At 41.8% G+C, this 20024-nt stretch overlaps 1 protein-coding gene across 1 annotated transcript in view; it reads right to left on the minus strand.

Annotated features, from left to right (window-relative positions):
- Window positions 1-422: 422 nt before the first annotated feature.
- The window catches only part of Grhl2 (grainyhead like transcription factor 2), a 103433-nt gene continuing 83831 nt past the window's right edge, over window positions 423-20024 (minus strand). Inside the window, exons 12-15 of the mRNA XM_071602425.1 lie at window positions 18127-18218; window positions 13909-13994; window positions 2587-2651; window positions 423-537 (exon numbers count right to left, since the gene is read on the minus strand). Coding sequence (XP_071458526.1) covers window positions 423-537; window positions 2587-2651; window positions 13909-13994; window positions 18127-18218 — 358 coding nt within the window. The remainder of the gene's footprint in view (window positions 538-2586; window positions 2652-13908; window positions 13995-18126; window positions 18219-20024) is intronic.

Raw genomic sequence — 20024 nt, forward strand, 5'->3', positions numbered from 1 at the left:
TCCAGAGATGTAGAGGAGAGAAGGAAAGAGCGAGGGTTTTCAGGCTCTTTGGGATGAGTGGTTGTGTTTCTCTTGACAGGGGACTCTGGACGGTCTCATATGGAGCCCGCAGTGACCTGCAGAGTCCCAGGGGGCCTGGACTCCAGGCTCTGGAAAATGGTGGGTAATAAATAAGGACCCACAGGCCCAAGGCAACTTCCTGAGGGGCTCAGGCTTCAACCACACAGGCGAGCTGGTGGATGGGTCCAGCACACTGCAATCAGTGGCGCCTTCGGCCTCGCCTGCTTCCCAGCACAGTCTTGTAACAGCAGTTATGAGATGGGTGAGATGGGTCTCCAGGTTCTGGGGCAGCAGGGGGGCCCCCTCTCTCCCAGAGAGGAACATGCTGAGAGCTCCTGCCAAGGGGACGCTGAGCCAGGGGCTCAGATTTCCATGAGCGTGATCTTGAAGCCTTCCACCATGCTCTCCATGTTGAGGATGAAGGTGTCCTCGTTGGAGTAGTGCTCGATGATGTTGTCATCCATATTCACCAAGATGCTGCCAAGGTGTGGGGGGTGGGGTAGAGAACAAAGATGTTGTGAACAGCAGGTTCAGTGTAAGGGTAAGCTGCAGGGTGGGGAGGAGTGCTCTCTCAGCCTTTCTTTTGGAAAGAGAGAGGAGACCAGGCCAGGAAAGGCCCTCATTTTCTTTTGTTTTCCCAAAACCCAGTTTGAGGAAAGCAAAACCTCAGTGTCTCAGAACTACCCTTATGGCTCTTTATGAACCAGGATTTGAGAGAATGTTCCGTTCATTTCAGTCCAACTCTCGTGCTTTATAGATTACTAAAGTAAGGCCCAGTGAAGTTAGCAGAGCCAGAAATCACAGAGTTAGCTATCGACCGAACCACAATCTAAATAGGGAGGCCTCCTGTCTATTTTCATTAAGCCATGTGGCCTCTGCTCTTATCAGGGAAAGCAGAATACACAGAATTGCAGCTGCCTTTTGTTGAATACATAACATGTGTCTGTGTATCAGAGACCTTGTATTTAATCCTCATGGTAACCTTGAAGGTAGGTTTTCTGATCAGCACTTGCAAATGAGAAATGGAGCTGAGAAAGGTGAAACCCCTTCCCCAGGTTCATCGCCCTTGTTCGTGGCTAGCCTAAGTTTTGAAACTTACTTCGCCTCACTCAGAAGCTCTTACTTCACCTCCTGTGACCTACTCCTTGGCTAGCTACCCCTGGTGGATTTAGTTCTAAGAAAACAACTTCCAGATTCTATCCATGGTTTAGAAGTCCTTAAGTCAGTCTCATTTTTGGAAGTCAGACAGATCTTAGTTGGAGAATGAACCATGGACTCTATCATTTTGCAGCTAGGTGTCATCACACAAGCTGTTTAGACTTTTAGAATCTCAATTATTCTTTTGCAAAACTAAGAACCATCCAGCTATAGAGGGTTGTTGGGGGACTACAAGCATTCATCACAGGGCTAGAAGCACATTCATTGTTACTATGGGCAGCACACGCGTCTGCACTGAGGATTTCTGCTCAGCAATAGGACTTTGAGACACCACTCAAAGGAATACACCCAGTCTACTGCATTGACCTTGGACGGGAATTGTAATGTGCACTTTTGTGAGCTTTCCAATGAAAGTTCAAGTTGAAGGGTTTCCTGCTTGACCTCCAATAAGCCAGAGGTTCTATCACTCAGAAAGTCTGAGAATCCCACATTATCCATTTCCTTTATGAAAAAGGCCCAGAGAAGAATTTAAAGACCTACTTCCTGCTTTTGTAGGAAAATAGCTGCAGGAATAGAGTCAATGGAGACACTCTCCTGGGATTAAATCCTGTGGCCACTGCTCTTAAAACCTCAAAAAGAGGAAGCCTCAGGAGGACTCAAAAGTAGATAGCAGAACACTGGTGCTAATAAGCACTTGAACTTTGAGCCACAGATCTGGGTTCAAATCTGTGTTTTACTTACTAAAGATGAGACTTGGGGCAAAATGCTTAAGAATTACCTGACTTAGTTTCCTCAACAGTAAACTAGAGGTGATAATAGTTCTACCTTATAGAATAGTAAGGAGTACATAGAGAAATGCAATGTAAAGCACTTAGTAGAGGACCTAGAACCTATTGCATATCCAATAATAACACTAAGAATAAGCAGGTCCAAGGATCCTTTGAGAACATTTTGTTAATAATTACCTTGGAAAATTTCCCTCTGTCCACTTTTTGTTCCCACCATGCCACCCTGAAACCAACCTCAAGAGCCACATGTGACTTCCTATGAATCCACTCTTCTCAGAGGGATGACTTCGCCATTCTCCTCAGTGTCCTCGCCACCCCCAGACCCCTCTAGTCCACCTGCTAATCCTGCCATTGGAATAGGGCATCTCAGCTACCATCAGGACCATGTGATCTCTTCCTCCCTCATGAAAGATCCTCAAAATGCACTGCACTCGCAGGCTGCTCTGCCATCCTCTAGAAGGATGACACCATTTTTATAAAGATAGATGGCAGGTAAAAAAAGACAGGAACCATTTTTAAAAAATGCATCATGCAGACGTGTCTGATGTGAAAGTCAATTTAAGTTCAGTTTGTTTCTTACCCTTTTTTGCTTTTCTTGTACAGCTTTGCTATCTTCTCCACAGGCAGCCCGTACTTCTCAGAGATCTGCAACACCAATAACAAGAAGGCAGGTGAAGGGCAGCCCAAGTTGGGGGTAAGGGAGAAGGTTCCAATTTCCCTCTCTTGGGCATTTTCCTGAGCACATCACAGTCTTGACTCATGAATTAAAGTCTCAAAACACTCACTTTGTACAGACCTTAATTATTCGACAAAAGATTTGGCCACTTCTATGATAGAAGTGGTATTTCAGATCAGTCAGAAAAAGATGGGTATCTAGTCATGATGCTGGATTAGGTAGGTAGCCATATAGAAAAAAAATTAACAAGTTAACTTGGACCCCTTCTCTACTCCTTATATTAAAATAAATTTCAGGTGGATCAAATAATTATATGTGAAACACAAAACTATAAAAACACAAGAAGAAACCAGGAGTAAATTCTTCATGTAACTATCATCTTAAGGTAAAGAAGATCTTTCTAAATGAGACTGAAACCTGGAGGAAAAAAATGTTAAAAGGTTAAACAACAACAGAATTTTAAATACCTGTATATACAAACCACCATAAAAAACTGGCAATGATAGATACGGAGCTAACTTTAAGTTAAAAAGAGCTGCAAATCAAGAAAAAAATAAACTAACAATTGAATGGGAAAAAAAAGGAACAACTTGGGAAACCAATTCACAGAAGGAAAATACACCCAGACAATAAACATACAAAAAAATGCAACACTTCCCTCACGATTTATAATTTTTTGAATTAAAGCAATAGTAGGATTCTATTTTTAATTTATTAGACTAGCAAAAACAAAAACAATAGTAATACAAGTATCAGTCAGAGTATGAGAAATGACAGCTCTTGTATTCCATAGAAAGAAGAGGAACAAGTTCAACTTTTTGGGAAAAAAATATGGCAGAAGCTATCAAAATTTAAAATGCATATATCCTTTGACTCATATGTGCCATATATAATAATCTAATCTACAGAAATACATGCAGAAGTATGCAAAGATTTTCAAAAACTCAATGTTTATAATGAAGAAAACTATATATAACAAACATTCAGTAAACATTTTTGATATTTGCACAATTGAAAACTGTGCAGTCAATTTAAAAACATGAGAAGTCTATAGGTTTTCACATTTTTAAAAATATCAATAACATATTAATTGAGGGATAAACAAGTTGTGAAACTGTATATTGGATGATTCTGTTTGTATTTTAAAAGATATATATATATAGAGAGAGAGATTTAGATATAGATTTATTATTTAAGGGACCCATCAATCTTTTAACAGTGACTACCATTGAAAAATGAACAGAAACAAGGAGAGTCTTCTGCTCTGTACTTTGTACAGTTCTGGCCTGTTTATTTTCACAGTCATTATGCCATTTCTATAAACATCAAGTACTAATTGAGAGATGGGTTCTGGGAAAACCAGTCTCAAATGCTTGCCATGTTCATTCTACTCCCCCAGGGGCCAGTGAGGCTCACAGGCAGTTAAGGCAGGTGAGCTTTGGGGCTTGGTTACTGAAAGTCTCCCAGAGTCTAGAAAAAGAGGATGGAGAGCTCTAGAAGAAAGTTGAGACTACTTTGGATCTTGGGAAGAGCTTATTTTGCCGAGAATCACAGGTTCCCATTCTTCTTCTCAGCCTGTAGAAAAACTCTCCACACCCCAATATACTTAGAAGGAGCAGAACCACTGGGCTGAGGGCTAGGGGAGTGAAGAGAAGTGGGTAATCAGCACCCCTGCCTGCCACACACCATTGATTTGTCACTGATGAGGTGCCTCAAAGCCCAGATGAGTCAAGTGTAAAGAAGAGCACATCTAAGTGGGCCCTGTATGCAGTAAAGAAAATTGACAAAACTTATATAGGAGGCATCCATTTGAATACAACAAAAAGCCCACTGAAGAAGACGACAAAAGAACACTTACAAAGAACACTTATGAAGCACATGAGCAAAATTTCAATCTAAAAATATGATTAGTGAATTTCAAAATTCAGGCAATAGGTGGTGATTTCAACAAGCCAGATATTATTAGGAAAAATCAATTTATCTCAAAATGCAAAGCAAAAAATAGACAGAAATCATGAAGAAAAGGAAGAAACTTGAATAGTCAGTTACATACAATACAAAAACCATCTTAGAGAAGGAAGAGATGGAGAGGAGGAAATAATTAAATAATAGAAGAGAGACCCATGTTTTGGGATGAAAGGGGAGAGCGAGGGGTCTCCTGAATCCCAGGAGAAATCAGTGAGAAAAGGCTCAGACATCTGGTCACTTGGAAAAGTAATTCTGGCATCTTCTGGACAGAGAGAAAAAGTTACCAAAGCGGGGAGGGAGGATAAACCTAGCTTCAATCTTCTTATCTGCAACACTAGAAACCAAAAGACAGTGAAATAATCCCTACAGACCACAGAAAACATTTTTAGATCTTTGGGGGACATTTTAACAATCACCTTGGCTATACAGTAGTGTACCATCTCTTCCTTAGAAACTCAAATTCCTGTAGTAACTGCTTGGGAAGATGTTAAGTCATATCTACCTAAACTAACACTAAAGAGTTTCCATTAACATGTCAAGATTTCCACATCTGGTAAGACATTCAATAATGTAGAGTTAACACAGCTTTCATTACTCCTCCACCGAATTGGAAAAATTTCTATTTCTTTCTCTTTTCCTCTCATGCTGGTCCCTGCACTATTTATCACATCTCCTGGTGCCCTTACTTATACATGCAAATCAAAAGGGACCTGCCAAGGTGAACTGGTTCTGCATCCATAGAGTTTTGAGTGAAGCCTTGTGAAGGGATGAAGGTGAACCTGGATGTAGTCAATTCTCAAGAGTGAACTCAATAGTTATCCATTCCTGGGATTCTAGAACCACTCACTTAACAGAGCTGGTGCACAGGAAATATGTTTGAGGAGAAATATCAGTCTGCTTTCACATTATTTCTGGAGCTATTTCCTCTGCACAGCTGGTCTCAGCCATGGCTTCTTAACCTGGGGTCTACAGGTGACCAAAGAATGTGTACATGAACTTGAATGAGGAAACATACATCCTTCTTTTTACTAACCTCTACCTGGAATTTAGCATTTCCTTTAATCATGAACATATAGCAATATTGGCAATGCCTGTGTCTTGTTGCCAATGGAAATTACAGATATTTTCATGTCATGTTAGAATTCTGCAGATATTTCAAAATATTGATTACACTCATCCATCACATTTTGAAATTACAAATCCCACCATAGAACACAGTATTTAATGCATAAATAAGGAGCACATTTATTCCTGTATCACAAACATGGTTTTTGATATTGTGATGACAGTATATCAATATAATTGGTTTCTTTTGCAATCCTATGTATCCTTTTTTTATATGTTTAAAACCTTATTCGGAAAAGGATCCATGGATTTCACCAGATTGCCAAAGGCATCCATGGCACATAAAGGTAAGAAGCCCTAAAAAGTATATTTCGCTGTATTCAAGGGCTTGCTATATACTCACAGTTTCTACAGGTCCATCTTATTGGTACCTAATTATTATTCTGACTTGGTTGACCTCTAATAGTTAGTTTTTTAAACTTGGGTTAGTGTCACTTGGAATTCTTTTTTCAATGCAAATAGAAAAATAAAATAGATTTTTTTCTACTTAACATCAACAGACAGATATATATTATAGATAGATAGAGATAGAGATAGAGATAGATATAGATATAGATACATTTGTTCCGAAAGAGAAGTGAACTGATATTCTTAGGATTCTTAGGTCTTCTCTTTTCAGGGATTTGACTCTCTGCTCCCCAAGGGATAAATGAAAACACCTTGGATCACGAATCATTTCATAAGAGTCAGAACTAGACAAAAGGCATAAAATATGCACAATTCCAGCTTCTACTTGGGTCTGTTGAGAGCAGCAGCAAGCATTTACTGAACATTTACTATGTGCAAGCACATATGCCTAGAGCTCTCCATCTATCAGTCCTCACATGGTTAGGATAAAACAGATACTTTCAAGAAAGAGTTTTGTGTCTCAGAGGAGGAAACTGAAGCTTCTAGTCATTCAGCAACTTTCTCAGGTCCCTCAGCTAGTGTCAGGGACAGAATTTAAAAAGGAACTACCTGGCTGTCTGGGCTTCAGATTCTGAATTCTTAGAGAAACTGGGCATCTGTTAGAACAGTTTGGGAGCGAGGTTCACGGACCCTAGCCAATACCAGGAGGCCCTGGTAAAGCTAAAACAGGCATCTGCAGAAGGCCAGGGTCTGCTCTCCATGTAGTCATCGAAGGCGCTGACAACATGCCACCCCGAGACGATATTCTCTGCCTCCATGCAAGGCAGAGAGGTGTGCTTTGCCAAATTCAGAACCCTGGAAAGAAGTGAGACTATGCAGGACGTTGTGTGTCGGAAGCTGGCCCTCCGTCAGGGGCTTATTGAAGATTCCTTCTGCCCTGGGCCTGGGTGAAATCACCCAGTGCCTCTCCCTTCTATGCATGGGAAATGTCCTACTGGCTAGTTCTGTCATGGGGTGATTAGGAATGCTTAGATATTTTCCCCCTGCTTTTTTTTTTTTTTTTTCAAGTAGTTGAGTGGAGCAAACTTTTTAAAAATAATTTTTTAAAAACCCATTATGAATATTTGTAAAGACCTACAAAGACTTCCTTGACACCCAGCAGGGTCCTGGGTCCTAGACACATCTCATCACTGTGTTACTGGTTGTCTCTTAAACTATAATTATTAGAACTCTACTTCGTGGAGAATTTTTGCCCAACAACTTTATATTACGTGATAGTAGAAGATGGAGACTCTCATCCATTTCATCAGCATGCAATTCAACATGCCTCCTGCTCACAAAGTCAACTACTTTCATTTGGAGTTATAAGCTATTCTACAGGGACCCTCAGATGCACATCAAGAAAGCCAGGGAGTCTTGCTTGCAAATAATTTCCAGGAAGCTACATTTGACCTGTCAAGAGCCCCAGGGAAGATACGCTGTCACCTGCACACATGAAGGACTCACTCAGGTAATTAAGCAGTGTCAATGAAGCCATAAGCAACAATTTCTTTTGGCTAGCTTCATTAAGAGAGAACATTCCTACCTCTTTCTCCAGCCCTTTCAGCTTGGAGGAATCACAATCTGCCTCTCCAACTCTCAGCACTCAGCCATCCACTACTACGTATGTATATTCACTTACAGAGTATTTCTGTGAACTACTTGAAGCACCGTGCACACAAACTCATTTAATTCTTGCACCAATACTATATTCCTTTTTTTAATCCTCATAATATCTCTAATTATTCTTCTCATTTCAGAAATGATGACACTGATATTTAGGCACTGTGTCACTTGCTCAAGGTCATATCACTCCTAAGTGGCAGAATCAGGGTTTGAACTCAGCTATGGGACTGTGTGGGATCAATCACCAAGCATTAGTACTCTTTGCCCAAATGCTTATTATTGCCTAATCTTTTCCTTTAGTCATTGTGAGCATGACTTGGAATGTTTATTCTCCCTTCTAATATTTTCATATATGGACTATCCCTAACTGGATTTAAGTTGCTTCCACCATTTTGAGGAGCTGTTAGGCCTTGGGAACCCCTCCCCGTCTTAGCCTCTGTTAGCACATCTGTGAGTGGCAATGATAGTATTTACTGGCCACGCTCAAAGAGGTATTGTAAGAGCTAATTGAAGTGGCGCATGTGAAGATTGTGCCACCCACAGCACTCAGCATGGTGGCACGTGGTGGCAGATTCTGGTGCAGTCAACAAATATTTATATGCAACGGCCTAGAGATTAGAGCAGACAACAAGAGACCTGGCTCATTTTACTGGGGGAAAGAGAAACAATGAGCATGTAACAAACATTAAAGATGTCAGGCTGAAGTTAAACCGAGTATTACAAGGATAGAGAGTGATGAAAATGCTATTGATGTCAGTGTTCTGGAAAGGTCCACTTATACTGTCACATGTGAGCAGAGACCTGAAAGAAGTGAGCCCTGCTGACATGGAAGAAGAACACTCCTGACAGAGGAGACAGCAAATGCAAGGGCCCTGAGGCATGAGTGGCCTTGCTGGGTTTGAAGATGAGCAAGGAGTTCCAGAGGTAGAACTCATAATTCATAAAATTATAAAGCTGATGAAAAGAAAAAACAATTCACATCACCATCACCACCACTGTCATTGCCAAATACTTTACTTAAAAATTTTAAGTTTAATTATAACAATAAAGAAGCTAAAGTGAATGAATCATCACCAATGCTATGTGAATGACTTGACTGATGTGATACAGAACACGCAGGTAAAAAAGAAAACTAGTCTATTTCCTCCACATGATGCCAAGCACAAACTCTTCAGTAACATCTGGCTGATGGAGAACATTTTTTTCCTTTTTTTTCTATCAGAGTAATAGATTCTTATGGATAATGATTTTCTGGTAGGTGAAAGCAAGATATGAAAGATTCAAGGCCATGAAATAAGAAGAATCATTCAGTCTGTCCTACAGAGAAGTACCCCATTTGTCATAGATCAGCAATGGCTCCACTCTTTTGTGGCTCAGAGTTCTTTTCAAGATAGTAAGAGGCCAAGTACTAACAAAACTATTTTTTTTTTTTTGAGGCAGGTACCACCCACATTTTTTCCAGGAAGGCAATGAATGAGTCCAAAATTCACATACTCAAAACTACGCAGTCCTGATTTGAGTCCCCATCAGTCAAGCTGCCCAATCCACTTTTCTTCCACTCGCTGCTGTGTCTGCCCGTGGTGGGATGTTAATCTTATGTGGCAATCTCGAGGGGGAAACCCCCAAGATTATTATCTCTAGGAAGAGTATAGTGTCTGTTGAGTATAAGAGTACCCCAGTTTCTAGATAGCAGAACCGCTCCACGCTATAAAGAGGCGTACAGGATGTAGGAAATGTGTGTAGGCTTCAGGAACACTGTCACCACCCCCGAACTGTTCACGAATCTGCCTGATGTGGCACCTTCTGACTCAAACCTCAGTTCCCACCTGAAGGAAGTGGGGCAAGACCGTGCTGTTCTCTCTAGATGACTAATCCACATTTCACCACCAATCCAAGATGTTTTTTAAAAGAAAAAAAAAATATGGCTCACCCTCCCATATGAATTTTCTTCTATATCTAAGTAACACCTGGCAGAGGATAGGAGATTGGGGGTTCAACAGGAGAGGTAAGAGCAGGCTCTACACTGGAAAGCAATTCACGTCTTCCTGTATTGTCATCAACATCATTGTCATCAGATAATAGATACCCAGTGCTTGAGTTGTCATTTAATGCTCTGGGTGACTCCCTTTTATAGATGAGGAAGTTGAGGCCTAGCCAACTTTTTTTTTTTGTACTGAGGATTGAACCCAGGGTGCTCAACCATGGAGCCACATCCCCAGCCCTTTTTATTTTGAGACAAGTTCTTGCTTAGGGCCTTGCAAAGTTGCTGAAGCTGGCTTTAAACTCCTGATCCTCCTGCCTCAGCCTCCCAGGCTGCTGGGATTTCAGGAGTGCACCACCATGCCCAGCCTAACCAACTTTTTAACTGCTTGTTTAGAAAAGTAGTAAAGCAATGTGAGTATTGCTCCTATTTCAGAAACAATTGCAGGCCGCACACACCTACTTTACACAAGCTATGTTTTTACATTTAGAATTGTGAAGTCTGCTGGCCCTGAAAGACTGAGTTCCTTCCTCAACAGAGACAGCAGTTGGCCTTTCCCAAAACATCAATGAAGATGAAGGAAGTAGCCTGGACCCAGGCCAATTCCTAAAATCCACAGGGGTAAGGTTACAAAATAGCTTACAGGGCCACTCCTTGGCTTAAAGCTACATTTACAGGGATTTGGCTTCACAAGAGCGTGGGCTTATCCCTATTCTAAGTGAATGTGCACTTGAGGTCTCAGGACAGAATAGACACTCGTCTCAGTTCCCAGTCAAGGGACACACGAGGTAGTGCCTCTCAAACTTTAGTGTGCTTCAGTTCAACCAGGGAATTTCTCATCAATGCTCTTCTGGGGGCCACCTCTAGAAAACCTGACACTAAAGTTTGTAGTTGGAATTCTGGTATGGCATCTTTGAAATGTACCCTGGAGATTCTGATGGACCTACTTAGGGAAGCAAAGTCCTAGGTCCATAGTAGTGAAAAGGGTCTGGGTCTATGTTTAGGGGAATCTATTTTCAACCAGTGTCAGGGTTCAAAATGATGGCTTGAGGTCAAATATAATATCTCTTGATTAAGCAAACTTCCTTAAAAGTTAGAATCTTCTTTTTCTTACTGAGCATTTGTTCTATGTGACTTGTAGTTGTTAAAAATATAAACCTCCATGCACGATGATATTATTCTGAAACTGGGTTGAAATGACTGTGGATCAAAAACCTTTAAAAAAATTATATATATATATAAACTTTACCTAGCATTTACATTGCATGAGGTAGTATAATTATCTAGAGATGATTTAAAGTAGGTTCTATGCAAGTATTAAGTGACTTGAGCATTTGTGGGATTTGGAATTGTAGCAGGTCCTGGAACCGGTCCTGAATACTGGGGGATGACTGTATAATTGCACTATACATATTGCATAAACACACACACACACACACACACACATATATATATATATATATATATATGCATTTATTATATTATATGGGTATTATATATACACACATGTATATTATAATATTCAAATGCATATTGGTAAATAGGACTATAATAAATATTAAACACTAGTGAGATCATGGTACTCAGCGAACCCAGACTCTGGCTTAGTTATGCTTTGTCACCTCACACAGGACCCCAAATAAACTCAAGGTATAACTACAGTGAGCAGGATCTAGTATTCTTCAGAATTCTACCATCTTCACAATGCGCTCAAGTCTGCACTGAACAGAGCCCGGGATCCTCCATGGCCGTCCCTAGCTGCAGGGCTGTCACATCATCTCTTCACAGCTCACCACCAGCCCACATTTCCCGAGGCTCCTGAAGGGGCCTCTCTTGTCCAGCACATCTGTGCAACTCAAGCAGCAAGGAAATAGCCTGTGTTGGTGCTTTCAGAAAACTTTTTCTTTCCAGACTTAAAGGAGAGATGAAGTCTGCACTGCCCTGAAGGATCTGACCAGAGTAGGCCTAGGAAACCTGATTTTTCCTTGATTTACAGGGTCAAAGGCTATCATGCATCACCTCCAGCCTCTGTCCCTGCATCTAGCCAAAACAAGGCAGGTATCTGTTTATATCTCTTATAAGGCATCGAGAGCCAGATGCCTCTGTGGTGGGAAGAGTAGGCAGAGGTGCTGGGCCGCAGTTTTGGTGGGAGTGGAGGTAACATTTAGTTCCTCTCTGGTTCAGTGAGATCACATCTATAGAACACTTATAAAACCAGCCAGATGTTATGGAAGGAAAATAAAAGACATCAAAAACAAAGGCAGGATCACAGCATAGCAGATGCACTCCCAACTGGTCTAGATGAGAGGTTCCCACACCTGGCTCCTCTTAGAATGCCCTGAGGAGCTGGTGGAAACAGATGCCTAATCCCCGAGCTCAACCCCGTTCCACCTCCCTATCATCAGAATCAGAGTTTGGATTCGCTGCTGTCCTAGGAAGTCAGTTTCAACAATGTGGTCTTTGAAAAGCCAGACCGAGTACGAAATTGTCCAAAGTTGCCCAGAGAGGTCTGGATATTGAATGGGCCTTTCTGGCTCATTAGTCCATCCTCTGGCAATTTTAAGGTCATCTTAAGAATCTTGTTTGACTTGGGATATAGAACCATTCATTTCTGGTTTTTTTCTTTCTTTTTTTTTTTTTTTAATGTGAGGTAGACTCAGTAACAACAAATTCTATTCCAAAGAAAAATCCTGTGGAACAACAACAACAACAAAAATCACCAAACCTTCCATAAGTGGTTTGGGGGTGGTCCTCGATGTCTTGTTTAGGATTGCCTACAGATCTGCTAACAGTGCCTCACAGAGGCAGCACAGAATCTGCACTGGTAACTTTTTTATGCATTATTCTAAAAATATTTCTGATGAACAACAAATACTAAATACATATATCACACAATTCACAATTTTAACCATTTAAAAATTACTCAATTCAGTGGCATTTCAGTTCACTTACAATATTATAAAACCATCATCTCTCTTTAATTATAAAAGATTTTCATCACTCCCAAGAGAAACCCATCAAGTGTCTGTCCCTCCACCTCCTCCTTCCAACTCCTAACGACCACTCACCTGCTTGTTCTCTCTACGGATTTGACTACTTTGGATATTACCTATAAATTGAATCATATGCTATTTGACTTTTTGTGTCTAGCTCAGCAATCCCACAAGAAATATACTCCAAATAATCATAAACGGGAGTTCATACAAAAACTTGACCATGAATTTTCAAAGTGTAATTATTGACCATAACCAAAAGCGGGAAAAAAAATCCAGCATCCGTCAACTGATGGATTGAAAACAAAATGCGGCATATACATAGAATGGAAATTTACTGATCTATCAGAAGAATGAAGCCTGGGTGTATACTATCACATGGATGAACATTAAAAAAATATGCTAAATGAAAGAAATCAGTCACAAAAGTCCACATTGTACGATTCCACTCATAGGATCTTTGTTATACATTTTTACATTGGGTCCCAAAATCCAAGATGTTTTTCCAATGCTGAAGTTTTCTAGAACAACCAACCATTTCAGATTGTGTCTCAGGCCATCCTGGTATTTTCATCAGTATAAAAAACTTGGATCTTCTACTACTCAGTTGTACAGGGCGGGGACTAGTGGGAGTTTAAAACTTAAAGTCAAATCACATTTGGGTGGTTAATATGTGACTAAAAGAGAAGATAACTTTTCTTGGGTCCAAGTTGACTAATGCTAGTCCAAGTCAGGGAAGCAGTGGAAGAATCATACCACAAATCACTACAATATATTTTTTTCTTTAGCCAAGAGGTCATAGTTTTATTTTGTACTACCATAGCTAACAGGACATTTAGTTGTTTTGTTGTGCAAATATTTGGAAGCTAAATGTATCTAATTTGGTTTCATGCAAAGAGACAAATGAAAACTCGGTTTAATCTTCCTCCACACATGTTACTGTGATTAGTCTTCAACTGACAGAGAATTGGCAGTTTCAAAATTCCCATATTAAGATGCTAATGAGCAACAACATTTAGAAATCAGTGTCTCCACAGATCTCAGCTTTTCCTTTTTCTATATAAACCTCATTTGGCTCCATTCTAATAACTGGGTTTAGCTAAGAAGCACTGGTCCCCTGGATGTGGAAAGGGGCTCTGAGCTTACCGCGTCCATCAGGCCCTTCACCGTGGGAGATTTCAGCATCAAAGCATCAAACACGTCATCTGTCTCCTTCCTCACATACAAGAGCACTGAAAGAGAAGGGACAAGGGCTGTGTGACCGAAGGGGGCCCAGAGGTCTGCTTCCTGTCATATAGACATCTCAGGCAGTCATCATCTGCTAAGCATGGACCCCAGACCAGATGATATAGAAGGGACACTGAGACATCTACATAGATGCCCTGTAGCTAGGAACTTCTAAGGAGTGATTCAATGACATAAACGGACACCCTGGTAACACCTACCAGGCTGTCAGTTGCTTTGACACATATGAATTTCTCAGGATAGATATATAATCATTTTATGACTTCTTTCCTGCAAATTTCTTCTTCTATTTGCTGACTTGTTCATTCAACAAATATTACTGAACAACCACTAGGCCCTGTGAGCTAGAAGCTGAGGGTATAGCAAACAGTTAAGTCCCAGTCGCAGCCCTTAGGGAGTTCAGGGTCCACTTGGAGAGGCAGAGAAATAAGCTAGACAGAGTCTAGAGTGCTCTACAGGCTGAACTTGCCAGAGTGAGGGTGGGGTCAAGCTCAGAAAAGGTGACCTTGAAGGAGAGATCTGAGTCATAAAGATTATAAGGGCTTGCAAGTGACAAGGTGGAGAGGGTGGGGACAGCAGATTCCAGACAGGCACAGGTCCTGGGTCAGTGGAGGAAGGGGCTCAGGATATGGAACGGCACTGATCTGGGTTTAAGCAGATCACATACCCACCTTGAGGAACTCAGAGGTGAATGCATGTGTCAAAGCATCTTACAGCCTGTTAGGTATTACCAGAGTGTTTATGTCATTGAATCACTCCTTAGAAATCCCTAGCTACAGGGCATGTATGAATGTCTCAGCCACCCTTGCACATCATCTGGGCCAGGGGTTTAAGATATGGGCCTGGTCATATAACCTGTCTGAGCCTAGATTTTCTCTATAAGACAGGGACAAGAGGACTGCATATGGTCGCCATAAGGGGGTCGGTGAAATAAGGTCCACATGGCATATTTACTATGGTGCTAGTACAGGGCAAGCACCTAGTTTTCAACCTGGAAAAGCTATTAGGAAGCAGTTGTGCTCTCAGTGAAGTAGAATGCAGCCTTTTCTACTCATTTCTCTTTAAAATAAGAGAATAAGAGATTGCAAATGGAGCTCAGAGTGGGTAATATATTCCCCCTAATGTCCTCCTGACATGACAGCTGCTGGCCGCTGTTTCTCCTGCTCGTCCTTGTCCTCTCTGACTATTTCTTTCCTAATAGCAATTGTGCTGGAGCTCAGTTCCCAGAAGGAACTGGCAACTGCCACTCAGATGCAACTGTGCCTCTGCAACCCCCGTGGGCTGACTGCCCTTTCTGTCTCCCTCCTCCTGGTGTCGTGACTTCTGTTCCACACCCCTCCCTCTCACTCCTTCTTCAGAGGGAAGAAGGAGGGTCAAAACCAAAGCCCTATGCACCTGGACACTCTAGGAAAAAATGCCCAGGTCATAAAACCCCACTGAGCCTAGGTCCCAACTACAATTGAAAACCAACTGAGCTACAATTGCCATCTGCCAGGAGAATGAAGTTGGAGGTAGAAAGTGAAATCAGCTCTTATCCAAACTCCCACTTCTCCTTCCCCACCTCCCCCATTCCCAAGGACTTCATTCAAGCTACTGCTTTCCAAAGGTCAATTCAACATGGGTACATGGGGGCTCTGCCTGAATTGTCTTTCTGTAGCAGAGAATGCTCAGTAGTTGTGACAAAGGAAGGGAGCGAGGGAGGGAGAAAGGGAAGAAAAGAGGAAAAAGTGAGTTTCTTCTCTTTATCAAATATAAAGTATCTATTAAATAGAGTGAACATGTCTCTAAAGATTAGCAAAATTAGTCCTTTGGAAGGAATATCTTATAGCCTCCATTTCAGCTAAGATGACCTAGTGATCTAAGGGTTATTACAGAGGATTCCATGTTAGCAGTTTACAGAAAAATAATTAGTACATAACATCCCAATTATATCTCAATAAGAAAAATTAAAAGGGGAGGGGAAACATGGGTGGCTGTTACAGATTAAAAAAAAAATTTATTACGTCTTCCCAAAGCTCTCAACAGAAAAATAAAAAAAGAAAAAAGGAATTTCCAGCAGGCTGACCTTGAGAAAACCCCAAACCACATTCTATAAAAAAGAGTACTGCTGCCACTGTATTTACAAATTGCTTCTTTTCAAATTATTATCTTTGAAATTAAGATGGCTGCCAAGCTTGCTTCAGGAATGGCTACATGTGCTCAAGGTGTTCAGGAGCCACTGAAGAACCTCAAGCAGGGCAGGGCGGTCCCATCCTCTCCTGCTGGGTTGTTGGCGGCCACACCTGGGCATACAGGGCTCACAGCACGCCCTGATGGCTTGCCCAGGGAGTCAGCTTTCCCGAGCTCCTGTCTGTGGCAGAACAGTCATAAGAGTAATAATCGCTCTGCCAGGGGCAGCAAGAGTCTCCCAGATGTTGTACAGCTGAAGGCACACAGCCACGGGGGACAGCCCCCTAGTGACTCCGACCAGACCCCCTGACAGGTGGCTACAAAGCCAAACAACCAATAATAACGGCTTTGGTGATAATTGCAATCATTCCCTCTCTTGGGGAACTTCTGACAAATAAACAATAGAAACCATCAGTGACCCTAATTCCCTGAGCCTGTCAAACTTCAGCTCAGGGCGGAAGCTCCAAGCCCGGGGCTTTTTGCTGGTAGGATACGGCGCCCTCATGTGTCTCTATGTTTCAAAGCCACAGCTTTCCTTTTAATGACAACCCAGTATGATTTCTAGTGGAAATTTTCGTGTGGGATTCACAATATCTGAAAAATCATCTTTAGCCACAATCACCAACTATGGAAGTAAGCTACGATGACATAAATTCCACAGATTTCCACAGAATTCTGCTCTAATTCTAGAACAGAAAAGACATCTAGGAATGGAGTTCAAAAATATAGATACTTGAATACCGAATACGGGAAGCCTGTAAAGTCAGAAAATCTTTTAAAGATTTAAATGTTGCCTGTAGTCTCCTTCCATTCTGAAATTCTAATTGCTAATTCACAATTATGATAATATAACTTTTCAGGATAAATGCCTAATAATCATTTATAATAGTAAACACGGAGTGCTTGCCACGTACCAAGCCCTTGAATGGAGTATCCTACATACATTAACCTATCAGTCCTCACAACAGCTCTCTGGGATCTACTTTCATCATTGTCACTTAACAGATGAGCACTCTGGGGAACAAGAGAGTGAAGGACCTGCCCAAGGTCATACAACTCCAAGGGGCTGAAGCAGGCTACCAAGGACCTCTCTTGACCATCACTCAAATTCCACTACAATAAATAGGAAAAAACTTTTTCTCAAAAGCAAAACAAGGCCATTTATATTTGACATGATGCAGAGCCTTAAAGGTCCTGTAAATTCTAAGTTTAAACTCTCTGGAAGCCCTCAGAGTTGGCTGCAGCAGGACAGAGGCGAGATGGCTGTTCCACATCCCTCCCTCTCACTCTGAGGAAGGACAACTGTGTGCAGCCCTGAGACGCTGGGCAAGACATTGACTCTCATGCTTGTTTCTTTCCTTCTTGATGAAGTGGAGTCAGAGACCCTTAACCATGAGAAAATGAGTAAGTTGTGACATCATGGAAAACAAAGGTCTCTTTATTTGTCTGAGATTAATCATTCTTTGCATTCATTATGAACGGTCCTCAGGTTCTGTTTCTTTTGGTTATTTTTTTTTTTTTTCCAGGGCTGGGAATGGAACCCAAGAATGGAACTCACACACGATGCTAGGCAAGCCCTCTACTACCGAGTCACACCCTGGGCCCAGTAACTGCTTCTTATAAAGTATTTTTGTCACATACACAGCAAGAGTTTCTTTTGAACCTGGTATCTGACTGCTGGATGAGTCAGTGCATTTGTTACCATTCTCCCAAGACAAAGAAAAGAATCAGTGCCCAGAAAGAATAAGCCTTACTTAAGATGTTTAAAAGGGCACAGTGTAATGCAAAGGAGAAGACTATGAGCTTTCTGTGTAAATAAAAACTCAGGAGGGTTGGCCCTGAGCCACAGGCCAGGGCTGCAAGCTCTTCTTGGTGAAGTGCCCCACCCCTCATGCTGGGAGGGCTGGTCAGGGGACCCACGCAAGTGGCAGGCCCCAAATGGAGAGATACCTCGCTTTATCCCTTCTTCTTTCATCTGCTTTGAAGGTGCTGGACCAAACTCCTCTTCCATGGGCCTGAACATTCGTTTAACAAGGACACTGCTGAGGAGAAAAGGAGCAGAAATTGTTATGGGCAGCAGACAAGGTGTCAAAACACAAGTTCATGTATGTGGCAGTCCCTCTCCTTTTCCCTTGTTTACACCACCCCTAGTTCTCCACAGCCAGAGCCACTCACCAGCCTCCCTCCTGCCCTTGCAGGTCCCAACTCATCCCTGTTGGGAACAGGAACATACTCTGCCATCTTTGAGGCGTGGACCTAAGACCTGCTCTACATTGCTGATTATGGATCCACAAAGGGGAGAGTTCTGGGTTTTGCCTACTCTGGACTTCAACTGCTGTCCTCTTCCTGTTGAGAAGATCAGGGCTGGGGGAAGCCAGAGTGATCCCTGGAGGGGAGCAGAAGCTTGCAGTGTGGTCCCCAAGTCAGCCCTCTCCCATCCAGCTGTGACCTCTTCTTCTTCTGCCCCATCTTGCCAGCCCCTTAAATGCTCTTTTTTTTTTTTTTTTTTTTTTGAGACAGGGTTTCCCTAGGTTGCCCAGGCTGCTCTCTAACTTGTGATTCTCCTGCTTCAGCTTCTTGAGTAGCTGAGATTAACCTCTCTGTAAAGGCCACAGCCTGCTTGGCTGGGACTTAGCTGTAAACTGTGCTGATGCCTGATGTCATCCCCCTCTCCCCTTCTCCTGGTCAGGGGAGATGAGGCTGCAGTAGTGGGAGTTCCTCTCAGACCCAGATGTCCTGTCCTGTCCTTCCTTCTCAAGGGAGGTTCCAGTCCCCATTCCTGGAAGCTCATAGAGCTGAGGCCCTGCATGACCTCAGCTGCATCAGTTCTGATGGTTCTATATTTCCTTCCAATGTCCCTGTAAGGAAGGGGAGGACTATTTAAGAGGAAGAGAAATTAGAAGTCACTGATATTGTGAAAATGCTCCTAAGTGGAATCTTACAATTCTTTAAGCTCTCAAGGGAGATGACTGCAACATTTCAAAATTTTTATTCTCTGGGGATTCCTAGACCCATGAAGCAATGCCAGGCAGACAGTTCAGCAGAACTGTTAAGACAGGAACTCTGGGGCCAGACTACCTTGATTTAAACCCTACTTTATAATTTACTAGCATGGAATCTTGGACAAGTTTCTCAACTTCCCTGGGCCTCTGTCTCCTTGACTTTAAAAAGAGACATTGACATAGAAATGACAATATTTAAGGTGATAGAAATGCTAATGACCCCAAGTTGATCATTATAGATGGTAAACATGCATCAAATTATCATCCATAGTCTATGAGTGAGTACAAATATTATACGTCAATCTAAAAACAAATGTCAGAAATTAGTTAATTAATTAAATTTTAAAAGGAGGCTGTTGAGAGAATGGAATGAACTCACATCCGAAGCACACTCACAAGAGGTTCCCTGATCCATTGAAAACACCTCAGAAGAGTTCAAGGAAGATGGTGATGATAAAGTTGGAGACATTGAGCAAAAGAGAGATGGAGAAAACTAAATAAAGCAGACAATTTGAAAGAGGTCAGAATTTCTGCTCACCATCACAGCAAATAGTCCAAACCACCACTTGGGTCCACTCTAAGGTAATGTTCCCTGAATGGGAGGCTGACATTATATGGTCCCAAGCTTCCAGTTAATGCAAGATCCTGCAACTCCCTGCTAGCATTATTGTCACCAGGAAGTTATTTGTGGATTCTCGAGTGGAGTTAATGGTAGGGTCCAGAGGTAGAAAGAGCACACGGTATGGAACTGGGAATCATCCAGAAAGTATTTCTATAAATTATAATAGATAATAGCTTTAAAAATAGATAATAGCTTAAAAATATTATAATAGCTTAAGCCAATGA

The sequence above is a fragment of the Marmota flaviventris genome, chromosome 15, assembly GCF_047511675.1.
Source record: "Marmota flaviventris isolate mMarFla1 chromosome 15, mMarFla1.hap1, whole genome shotgun sequence".
In the NCBI taxonomy this organism is placed as follows: domain Eukaryota; kingdom Metazoa; phylum Chordata; class Mammalia; order Rodentia; family Sciuridae; genus Marmota; species Marmota flaviventris.